Below are 12,846 nucleotides of genomic sequence, written 5' to 3'. Positions count from 1 at the left end.
GGATATCACAATCATCATAACATATCTTACAGTCCAACATTGATCCACCCACATCATATATTGATAGTTATGCACTTTTCAATCAAGTACAAGTATGTGTTGGCACAGGATGTTCTCCTATTCTACTTAATTATAGTCAAGACACCCACATCATGGATAGAGGCCTTTGGTATTGCGTTTAACACATTAAACATTCACACATAACAGAGTGAGGGATACCTGAAAAAAAAAGATGCATTTACATTTTTTGATACTAAATCTGCTTTGCTTGATATTTTCCAATCATTAATTGGACGTATAGGGTACTAATTTCAGCCTATAATTATGATAGAAATATTGAGAGAAATGTGTATTCTTTTTTAAACATGATTATATTTTCTTAGTATTTCTTATAGTCATGGGTGTGTTCTGAAATATGCTCCAGCGCCCATTGGTTCACTCCAGCTGTTTGGAAATGTGTCACAAAAAAGGAGCGCCATAGTCCGGTGTGTCAGCCAGTACAGATGGAAATAGTGCAAGCACAAGATGCTCATTGCTTTCCAACATAGGCTGTGTTCAGAAATGAATGGAAGGAGAGCATGCATTGCCTTTACGAACACACACTCTCTCAGAGAGGTGTTAGGGCATCAGGGTGAATTTCCCGCGTGTGGTGACGGCAACTTTCGCTTCTAACAACGGAAATGTTTTCTTTTTACTTTAAAATGGCTTACTTTAATTAAAATTTTGCATCACATTGTGGCCAAATGTAGAATCCTGATCTGTTATTTCACCTTTTGGTGCTGTCAATTATTGTTGTGGCATAAGGAAGCCGGATGCTAAACTAATAATTTGTCACACATTAGCCATTTCAAATTGCTTTGCCAGATCTTATGTCCTTGTGATCATATAAAACGTTATCAGTCGTGGCCCAAGTGCTGTTCCTAAAGAGCAGTTCACAATTACGCCCAAACTACTATTTTTAGAACAGCGCATGGGCGTGGCCAGTTGATTTTCGGACAAGGAACACAGGCAAGCGCTATTTCACCATACATATACTTAACAGACGTATTATGGTTAGAACAAACCTCTGCTGTTTTGGCCTCTGTTGCTATGTGACTGGCGATGTTGTGACCGGCGATGTTGTGACCGGGATCGAATGAAGGGAGTTTCCAGAGGAATGTCTTCGCTGGGTTCAAGCATGTACAATTAAACGGCAGTGATTTACGCGAAAATTGTCACCGAAGACACCTACTGTATATGTGCTTTCTCAGCGTTAGCATTGCTAGCTGCCTGCTACAACATGCTAACTACTATACATCATGATGTAAATGCATCAAAAATACCTTGAGTTTAACAACAGAAGCCACTGCTGCTTAGATGTGAAAATGAATATAAAGTATCAGTGCTATAAAACCCTATGCCTACAACAACATGCTAGTTGATCAGTGTCACTATGATTTGAGCGGTCACTGTGTCACCACGCCACTTAAACAAAAGTAACTAGACAAAAGTAACTGCCCAATGGTAGGCTTAAAATCTTCAAATGAAAATCATATTTCGTTTTCGTGAAAATGAGCGACCAACACAATATTAGCAGTCATCTAGACCGCACCGGAGGGACAGCAACTATCATACAATAAATCTTACCTTTCTACTTAAACTGCTTTCTTTTCCCATTATCCTATAACAGTTTCATATCGTTAGAACGCTGCTGTTTAAAAACAGCAATTACCAGGTATGTTAATCCCCTTAAACCAGGAGAAAAGCACATAATCATAATTGTTGAATTTAGCAAGTCTACTGAGCTACTTATGACAAGTATTCATTTGAAACCATGTTCATTCTCTCTTTACTCTGTTAATAGATTGTTATAGAAATGCAGCTTGGGCCCTCCGGAGTGTTTTTGTAATGTCGGATGTCCCTCTAACTCCTCAAGCTACCTTCATTATTCATGGGTCTTTTTTTCCATTGAAAATTCAGTGTACTCATATCTCAAATCAATCTTTAATTATGCATTTCATCTGCCTCTAGCTCACATTAGTGAGATAATAATGAGTTAACGGAATTGTGTTGATTACCCATGGTATTATGGAAGGGTGGAGAAGAGAGAAAAGGTCACAATATGGGAAATGGAGCAAATAGGAGAGCAAGGAAAATAGAGAAATAACCTGAATGGAGATTAAATTAGCGTAATTAAAAACATGGTTGAACAAATGTAAATTTGAATACGAGATGGAAATGATCAAAATGCTCCACAGTTTCTAATGAGCGCACACAGTGTTAATGAGTATTTACAGTATTGCTATTGGTTTTGGGGTGGTAGTGAGATTGTGATTCCCATTAAAAGGTGTCCCTGCTGCAATCAGTGTACAAGGGCCTTGGGGCCTATTTGCTTGCCACTGCATCAATGTGGAATTAATGAAAACACACAAACACCCATGCTAGTACATGCATCCAAACACCTTTCTGCCTACAGTGCTAACATCGTCAGAGAGGCCGCTGCACAGCAGGTGATGCATGCACACACACGTGCGCACAGTCATCCTGTGCTAGAGCAAAACACGCACCATACAATTTACAGTAGTACACAATCTGAAACAGACTTAATGAGACCCTTCCTGTGTGTTTCTTTCACTATAATTACCATCCCAAAATTTCTTCTTTGTGTCTCCATCTGAAGAGTGAATCTAAATTAGTGGATGGAGCGCCAAATAGCACTTTTCTTTCGCATTGATAATCATTTCACTGAAATTGCAAATTGATGCTGCAAGCAATTTGGGATTTGCAACTTTCCTTTAAAACACTGTTTTAGATATGTGCTGGTTCATGTGACAGACATAAAGATAGAGTAATGATAGTATACAGTAGCCTACATTGACAGAATGACCCATCAAGAAATCAATATAAAAACAGATCATGGATGAAAAAGTATTTCTTTTTGGATACCATTTAAACATATGGGAAGAATACGTTTTTGAAGTTGGTACTTACCGGGTGTGATCTCTATCACCGTGTCTTGTCTCTCTGGGGGGAAAAGGACTTTAGGTGGCTGGGTGGTCTGGAGCGCTGGAGGAAAGCGGACAGACACAATAAGCATTATGAGAATATTTTTAATTCATAAGTTTTTCCACATAAATCCTTTATCAGAAATCAAACGTTCCTCAATGAGGCCAAAATATTGGAGTTTGATGGAGGACCAACGCATCAACATCTGTAAAGAAGTTGAAATGGCTGATGATGTTGTAGAGCCTGTTCTGATGAGAATTTAGTGTGATTGAATTTGAATGGTAAAAGTGTTAGAAAGAGAAAAATAAGACATTCAGGGGTTGTTTGAAATAGTTTATTTAGTTTAGGACCGAGCCGTGGTGGGCTGCACAGTCAAATGAATAATAAAATAAAAAGCTTATTGTACTTTTGGTTTATTTAGTATCCAAGGCTAAAAAAAACATTTTATGTTGAAAAGTGACCTCTGTTAAATCTGTATATGATGGACTCTTGACACATGTCAAGATGCTAATTATCTCAGGAATGTAGCACTTATATTAAATCCACATGCTAACAAAATGAGTAAAAAAAACAAAAAACAGACACATTTTGAAAGTTTCTTTGCCAAGCCAGTGACCAAGAAGAAAGAAAATGGTGCATTAACAGACAATAGCAGGAGACCAACCGGTACTTGAAATACAGTACATGGATCTACACGCGGCAGGTGATTCTTACGTACGAGGCCCGCTCTACACAAGATGCAGCGAGGGGCTCTTGATTTTGCGTTGAGTTATTCATGGACTTCATACTTGTTCTGTGGTGCCTTATTATGTTGCCGTATTCCAGGAGGATGCTGCTGATATATTTAAATAAAAATGTGGCTTCATGTTTATTGCTACAGTATATCTACAAAATACCCAAGTATGATTTGCATTACCATAGTGACTGTTGTTATTACTGTTTTTATGATGTTTGTACTGCTAGTTAGTTAGGAACAAAGTTATGGACTTGTATAAACTTCTTCGTGGTGGAAAAAAGGTTGAGGACCACTGATTGTAAGTTATTTGTTAGATTTAACATAGAAAGCAGAATCACCTGACCCAAAAGAGCACTCATTACATTTGACTACATTCAAGGAAAGTCGGTAGTAAAAAAATAAAAAATAAATAAAAAAAAACAGGGATAAGCGATCCATGACTCTCATTCTTCATCCATCCTTTGTCTTTGCTAAACAAACACAATTATTTTAGTTTGCTTAGTTTTCAAAAGATGACTCTAAATATGAAGATTATGGTGATCTTTTAACATTAAAATAATTTATTTTTTATTTTTTGCTGTTGTTGCTCAAAATAACTCACAACTGCCATCACCTGTTGCCATAATTTACTGAGTTCATTAAGTGAAGTAGTCAGTCAGGCTGACAGCTAACTGCATGCTCTACATGTAATTAGATGATGATGATGATGATGATGTATTTGTTGCCCTTGATAACTCGGGAAGCTCATATAATCTGCTCTCTGATTGTGTCTATTGACCAGCACAGTTAATTACTAAAACCAGGTTGGACATGTCTCAAAAGACTTCTACTTCATATGGACTTTGCTTGTCAAATCAAGTTTGACCTTTTCCATGCAGGCAGTGCAGAACAGTCCAGCACATAAGGTCAGACAGAGCAATAATCACCAGAGTCTGCTTTCACAGCTTCTAAAGCAGAAATATGATTTTTTTTTTCTCTTGAACTTCACACTGTGCGAAATGTGTGTGTTTGTATACGTGTGTCCTCAGATATGAATGTGAGTGGCTGGCAGTTTCATAGCAGAGAAAGTTACTTTTACATGACACCAGATGCTCCAAATAGACTGAAATAATCTTTTACTGCCTTTTTACAGTACCTCTTCATATATACTTTCTACTGTAAGCCCCCCTTCATGTTTTAATTTTCAACTGTTCTCAGGACGGAAACCTTCATAAAATAGGGAGTGTGTGTGGGTGGGGGCGGGGGGTACAGGTACAAAGGACATTAATTATATTTGAAACAATATTCAGAATCCTGAGGCCAGCTTCCCGGCATGAAGTTAATTATTCATGCTCTATGGAATATAATGTTTTCCACTGCAAATGAAATGACCACTTCCTCCTGACCTTCTGCTGCTTGACATTCAGTGGAACTAAACGTACCATCTCTTTTGACACTTGTTATATGACACTTTTCCATTCTTTGACAAGTAGATTTTGCATGGTCACCGTCTTACGTCAATTCAGGACCAGGAAACATTTGGGAAAAAAACAACACTGCTTTGACAAATATTTTAAGTGAGGCGCAGAATTGCTGCAAGATGTAATGTGTGTTGTTGTCCCTCACTTGAGCTTTTCTTTCATGATTGTTTTTAAAATAGTTATTGGACTGTGCATACAATCAATCCATTCATTGTACTCAATACTCATGTCTCTGAGTGCACGAAAAAAAGCTATTAAGACCGTTGGCATTTGTAAACGTGCCCTAAGAGAAATACAAACTTAAAATGAATCAAAACGTACAAAATATTTTTCCATTATGAACCATGTTGCAAGCATAGTCAGATACTCTACTTTATTCTGCACCCCATCTTTGATGAACAATGTGTAGTGAATTGATTATTTAGTCCTGTAAGCAGATTGTACGCAGACACATACCAATGTTATGGATGCAAGTACTACAGTACACGAGACGTCTTAATTATTGTGCACATGCCTTTGTGAACGCTAAGTAATGCATGGGCAAATGCATTCAGACACAGACCAATTAAACCTACAGGAGCTGAAAAATTAAAGTTTAAAGAGAGTTTAAATGCTACTACACATTAGCTTTCGCTCTGTTCGGGGGACTTGGAGTGGGAGATCTGTGAGTCTATTCAGCCATCCATTCGAGTTCACCTCAAAAGGTTTTGGTGGGATTGAGGTCAGTGCTTTAAAGATCCTTTATGCTGTGTTTAAATGTTGTAACTTTATGCTAGTAACATGTTAATAAACACAGCCACAGTTTAGCAGCAATTTTACAGCTAATAAATGCTAGCTATCGTAACTTGCTAATGTTACAGAGCTACCACACATTTAGCCTATGGACACTTTCTGTAGATTATTTTAAGGAACAGAGAATTAAATTGGCCTACTGAATAAAATCAAACACTTGTGACCATCAATATCGCTTGAAGCCAGAATTCATCAACAAAGGTGATACACAAATGCGCAAGTTGCCATTATTCCTATACTGTTTTATCAAACAATTATTCTAGATAAAATAAATGGCTGTTTTTCTTTCAATAATGTTCCAATATTAGGTTATTTCAATCAAACAAACTTTTTCATTTGTATTTTATGTGTATCATTTGTGCTATCAATTCTGTAATCGAAAATAAAAATAAAACTGCTTTATTTGGTGGTGCATTGTCCCTCTGCCCCTAATGTAGTGTCACCACTGAATGAACCTCTTTAAAAAATCATTACCAAGCTGCCTTGACACCAGAAATCTCTGTCATCTGAACCTGTGCCAAGAATATCTGATAGATGAGTCATTCAAAACAGCTAAAAAAAAAAATCTCTGATAAACAGAGGGCTGAATCATGCAAGAGATTATGCAAATCCATCTTAAAAAGATAATTTTATTATGATGATTTGGTGTTTTGTGAGATAGAAATTAGCATAGTTCTGATGCAACAGCCGCTCTTTGGAGACATATTTGGAGAGACCTGAGGGTGTATCAAATTGTATAAAGCAAATGTGTGTTTGAGCGTTTAATGTGAGCTTGGCACAAATGCTGACGAGAGAAAAACTGGAGTTAGCTAAAGTGTACCTCATTATCAAACATGTACTTCTATTATCAAATACACAATACAACGCGAGCACACACAGATACAATATGCATTATACTGTAGAACTTCAACCAAGGACCACACTGCCAGGGAACCTGATTAAGGAGACCTTCCTTGTCCTTTATTCCATATACACAGTTGGCGGATCAAAGGCATGCAATGCAAATTTAAGGTTGAGAGGGGAGGGAATAAAGTAGCTGAAAAGAATGGAACATGACATGATTGAAAACTATATGCTAACTTGCCAGGGGGCTAAAAGTGTGTCCAATGTGGAAGATGTGTATGATGAAAAGTGTGAGGGGTGATAGAGTTGGTTTTGAAATAAAATTACAGCAACAATGAAACAGGAATATTATGAGAAAAATATTGAAAGAATACAGTGTATGCATGTGAATGTATGTGTAATGCTAGTGTAACCCCTAATTGTATTCTAACAATTGTTGGCATCCTTTGAGACTCAGGCCTATGAAATGTATTTTATTTCTATTTCTACTACAAAGACAAGTCCAGTTGATGTGTCTAAATTGTATAATGACCCTAAGACTTTTTGCCATATAGCAACATGATCAAAAAGTTTGGTGCCAGAACCGCAAAATGGATCATCCAATTTAGAATCAAATTTGACCAGTCTGAAATGCGCTTCAATGTAATAAAGGCAATTGAAGCCAGCTGCTTATGATTCTCTCTGGATAAATTGATCTTGCGAGTCTAACAATGACAAATCCATTTGGCCATGACCCCAGTGATCTCTGTCTGAGCTGCAGGCTGAAATCTTTCATAGGAGGGAGATTAGATGAAGATGAAAGCAAATAAATAAAACGGAGGAAATATCAAGAAATTTTGGACAGGGAGATGCAATGAATGTAGTCAGGCAAGATGAATGTATTTAGATTGAAACAGCCACCTTATTTAAACCACAATCGGCATTGTATTTATGTAGTGTGTTGCAGCATGTGTACTTAAACGTGTCTCCACTTCAAACACATTTCATGATGACAAATGAATTGAGCATTGACCAGGAAGAGGATTTAATGGAATTGATGCCAGAGACATTTTTTTTTCTCCATGTAAATGCTACGGTTTGAATAATTACCCAGCATGCATCACAACCAGGTTGATACTTGGCCTGGGGACAGAATCCATCAATCAGGAAAGGGATTTCTGTATTGGTTGCTGCCATCTACATTTTGGTGGGTGTGTAATGTGGCTGATGTGCTTACATTGTTCTTCAGGACAGACTTAAATACAGTTTTTCTCAGTGCTTGCAAAAGTGCACGTTTCAGCCACTTGCTAAAAAAGAAAAAGCAAACATTTATGAAGTCAAATTCTGAACGCACAACCTCCGAACTGTACAAACAGCCGTTGTATTTAAAGGGGTAGTGAAGTCAAACATTTTCTTTACAATATTGTGCTCTCTGTATTACTATAAATTAAGCAACAAAATCGTCATGTCAGGGGGCAGCCATTTTGTCACTCGCTGTCGAATGAAAATTACACCACAGTGTTTAAGGGCTCAGGTAACGACCAAACACAGCTCACCTGATTTCTCGGTTTGGTCATGTGATGTTCGCAAGCTGAGCCGTTTGGCACTGTTATGTCATTTTCAGTCGACAGAAAGTAGCAAAATGGCCGCCCCTTGAGATGAATAAAAACGGGTACTTAAATCATATTCCATAAACACAAATGTAATCATGATAACATAGTTGGACTAGTGGGGCTGCATTGAACATATTGCTTTTGTGAAGTTTTAGGTCAGCTGTAGTGCGTCACATAGTCATGGCAACAGCACTTCCTAGTCGTGAAACCCATTTGACCATCTGATCACATCACAAGAAACACACTAACACTGGTTGACTGGCTGGCTGGCACATGTGACCAAAATGCGGCACTTGAATGCAGAAGTACTGTGGACTCGATTAGTAAGGTTAATCGCCTGATTTAAAAAAAAAAAGAAGAAGAAGATGATGACACATTGATCATCAACACCCCGGCTCCGTTATAGGCTCCGGGTCCCTCCCGGGGCTACGCCTTATCCAAGTGTCGTCCCACAATCGATCAGGTGAGAAAAACGGATGAAAGAAATATTCTTATGTTCACTCTCATCATTAAAATCCTCTCTTTGGAAATGAAGAGGTATCTCATTTAGAAGAAAAAGCCACACATCCTGAAGATGGATGATGATGATGTGTGTTCAGGGTCAGAATGCTATATGTAGGTGCTCCCGTTAAACTTAATGAGTATGACCTCACTAGGATGTGTGTTTGCGTGTAACAAAGTGAGAGACTTTACCACTGCCTCGACGATGCTCAACCATTATCACTGTTCCTATAGCCCCACCCTCGTCTCTGTTATTGTCTTTGTGTGTAAATGAAAACGGAATATGGTGGAGAAACTGACAGTGCATTGACTAATGACAGAACGAACAAGCTCATTATTAAAGGTCTTATCACCTCTCAGCAGATGCAGTAACACGCACTGTCACGCACACACGCAAGCACACACACTCAGTCTATAGCCAATGTCATATATGCATTTGTCATCATAATCTACATTGTAGAGGTAACACTTTTTTGATAAAGGTGCCCAAGGACCTTTGTAGGTCATAGGTTGTCACCTGATTGCCCAAAATCCTATGCATGTTATTGGTCATGTTCATGTTGTTTTAAACAGAAATGAACGTAAAGGGTGAATATAATCAGGTCCGCTACCCCTTTCTTGCCAAAGGCAGCAAAGGCCTGATTGTCTGAAGCCTCTAAGGCACGGTGAGTAGGAGAACTTTTTTCGCCAGTTGGTAGGCAACACACTAAACAATAAACAATAAAGATGGTGAATTGTTTTTCTTAAGTCTGGGTACACATTTTAAAAACTGGTGCTTAAGGTGTCAAGTATATATTTGTGTATAGTGTACTGGGTTTTATACACTGATGGAAAATCAATAGAGTTTACGCAAGGCTAGCCAGTAGCCAAGTAGCAATTCTGCTAGTTGACTGTCGTTGGTACATTAACCTAAAATGCATAAATTTGGAATGTGGGAGTAAGCCGGAGTACTCGGAGAAAAGTTTTAACTTCAGAACTTTGAAGCATTTACAAACATCCTTAAGAGCTCGTACTATTACTACTTTTTAGTTAGAGATGGGCGAGTACCAATACCAGCATTCGCACTCATGATTTGAGTCAATACCAGAATCGGCCATCCTCCTGTGGCAGTTTTATGATCAGGAACTAGAAATTAGAAGAATCGAAAATGTACATTAATTTCATGCAGTTTTAAAGCCATGTTTTGATATATAGGCTGTTCTTTTAAATGATCTGTTTTTGTTTTTTGGGTAAAATGTAATGTATCAAAAGTACTAGCGGTATCTGTATCAGTGACTACTCAACAATTGAGTACTCGGTACCGTTCTGCAAAAAAAAGGCATCCCTGATGTTATGATTGTCAGACAGAGCAGTTGGAAAAGGTAATGCGTTACTTGACAATTCCGACATCCTGACGGTTTTCCCAACTGCTCACTGGGATTGTGTGAAAGACAAGATAATTGCAGATAAGAGAAAGATAATTAACTTAATCTCCATGGATACGTGAGTTACCTAAAGCCTCTGTACTGGAAATAGTGTGTTCCTATCCTTGCTGTCAATGGGGCCGGCAGCAGATAGGTGAGAGCGATTTAAAACAACTAATTAGAGTATTTAACTGCACACTGTCCCTTATAATAATAATTAATTAATAATAATTTCAAGTATCTTGTTGTTGATGTTGAACTTTCTCTTATTTGGTATGACACCAGGAGTGTTTCTTAAGTATTACTACGATTTTCCCTTATCCACACTTGAGTGATGGATAAATTCTCCATCTGTCCATCAATCTATTCCACTATCTGGCCTTCCAGCTGTCAATGTTTACCAAGTGTCAAAGGGGGAAAAAGGGATGTTGAGTGCTGCAGCTGAAGGGGGAGAGAGGGGTGGGGGGGGGATTAGGGTACTGGTCCCTCTCTTATCAAACAACAGATGAGTGATACTTGTACAACTGCTGGAGTGATTATGCAAGTATAAACATTTTTGAGTGGAATATTTACCATATGGCAAAAAAAAAAAAAACATTTTACAAATATCTACTATAAGCTGAAATTGCTATAAAAGGGTGTTCTTTTCCATTTTCATTGTAAACTACCGGTAATGCATAGAAATATTTTATTATTATTGTATTTTAATTTTCTGTGAAGCACTTTGTTGCTGAGGTGTGTCATGCAAATGAACTTTCCTTCCCTAGTCTATGGGCGAGTTAGGGTCTTCAATTACCATAATATTTTGTCTATGAGCATGGTTCATATTTTGAAACAATCTCAGGTCAACCGGCATTAGTTTAAAAAAGAAAAAAGATGTTTGGTCTTAAATGTGCATCTAATGTTTTTGTAGCAATTCAAAAACATTAAACAATTCATTTACATTAAATCAATTACATTAAACCAATTGTATTGCTGATTATTTGAATATATCAGCTGATGGCTGAGACAGACGCTTGTGCAACACGAGGAGACATTTCCCTCTTTTTGTATCCGCACGCTCTTACATTCGAAATGGAAAAGTAGCAGCAAATGCAAAACTATTTCACACTATGATGTCTGTGCAAGAACATGAAATTGGGTCCAGTAGTAGAACATTGACAAGAGCATATTTTTTGACGTGCTCTAATCTTTCATGTTCATAAATCTAATATTTATTCATAAGGGTTAATATACTATTCCCCTAAAAATGTGTTAAGATAATAAATGGGTAGAATTTAAACCCAAATGGAAATAAAATCACACACAAATCTACTTCTTCATCATAATGAGTCCCCTTGGCACATACTATGCCTACACCACATTTCATGTGTTTGAAAGAAAAACAACTGTAATAAAAAAAAAATGGTTATAATTTTACCCAATACTACAGGTATTTACATCAAAATATCAATCTCATAACACTGGAGTGTGAACTGAGATATCAGAAACCACAATCATGGGACAATATTTTCTAATATAATTATTGTTAAAGAAAATAAGTAGCTTTACTAGTTTTTTTTGCATTTCAAAATAATCAAAAATAAGATGAATGTATCATAAAATCACTTGCAGACCCATTCAAGTAAACCTCATTTAAAAAGATCAGTCGATTTACACTGGGACGGTCACATAACATCGCCTAACTGTGAAGAAGTATCACAGAGAATAAATAAATAAACAAACAATGCGTTGTTCATGTACATCACATAAGTGTTGTATCATGATTATCTAAACATCGCAACGTTGTATCGTGAGTTATTCTGCCAGTACCTTGCGTCCTGCTCACGAGCCATGCCAAAATGTTGTTGTTTTTCGTTTGTCTTTACTTCATTAAACAAGCAAGTTTTTTGGGTGTGTGGGAGAAATAGTACATAGAGAAAACCCATGAATGTTAAAGTTTTTGTGGGCCACAAAAAATGTCATGGTGGGCCGCATCAAGTTAGATCACCACTGAAACCAGCGAATGTCTTTGATATTTTTGGTCTCCACCAACCAAAATGGATCTGTATGAGGACTGAAGAATGCGATATCAGCGTCAGAGGATAAATAACAGGACTTCCCATGTCAAATTGAAATTCAATTTGAAGACTTACTCCCTGTTTTGAGTAGCTCATACAATTAGAGATTCCAGACACTTCGCTGCTTCTTATATTGCAGTGGGAATTCTTTTGATGGGCAGAGTCGGGGGCAAACAAAGAGGGCTTGTTTCACAACTACAAAACTCAATTTGTTTTCCTTTTATCTAGCATCTAGCAGCACCCTGAGGAACACGTTCTGTTGTGGGGATTTCCAGGCACTCAGATTTAAATGACTTGAGTGAAATGCAAATGCTATTTGTATCAAACAGGCTTGTCCTGTTTCCAAGCTGCCAGTTCCCTCCATTTTTTGGTTGGAAGTGATGGTATTAGAGAGATGACGTGACAGCTGCATGATGAACATTCCCAATTCCCAACAGGCTCCCTGTGGGATCTTTTCACAGTAGATCAAATCCA

General features: G+C 37.6%; 1 protein-coding gene across 2 annotated transcripts in view; it reads right to left on the bottom strand.

Annotated features, from left to right (window-relative positions):
- Window positions 1-12,846, bottom strand: part of il1rapl2 (interleukin 1 receptor accessory protein-like 2) — a 294,184-nt gene that overhangs the window by 42,749 nt on the left and 238,589 nt on the right. For both annotated transcript variants that reach the window (XM_077578736.1, XM_077578737.1), the window contains exon 7: window positions 2,971-3,045. In XM_077578736.1, the coding sequence (XP_077434862.1) occupies window positions 2,971-3,045 (75 nt within the window). The remainder of the gene's footprint in view (window positions 1-2,970; window positions 3,046-12,846) is intronic.

This window comes from Vanacampus margaritifer, chromosome 10 (assembly GCF_051991255.1).
Source record: "Vanacampus margaritifer isolate UIUO_Vmar chromosome 10, RoL_Vmar_1.0, whole genome shotgun sequence".
Classification (NCBI taxonomy): Eukaryota; Metazoa; Chordata; class Actinopteri; order Syngnathiformes; family Syngnathidae; genus Vanacampus; species Vanacampus margaritifer.
Note: the sequence above shows the minus strand (reverse complement) of the source record. Positions and strands in the feature narration are given on the sequence as shown.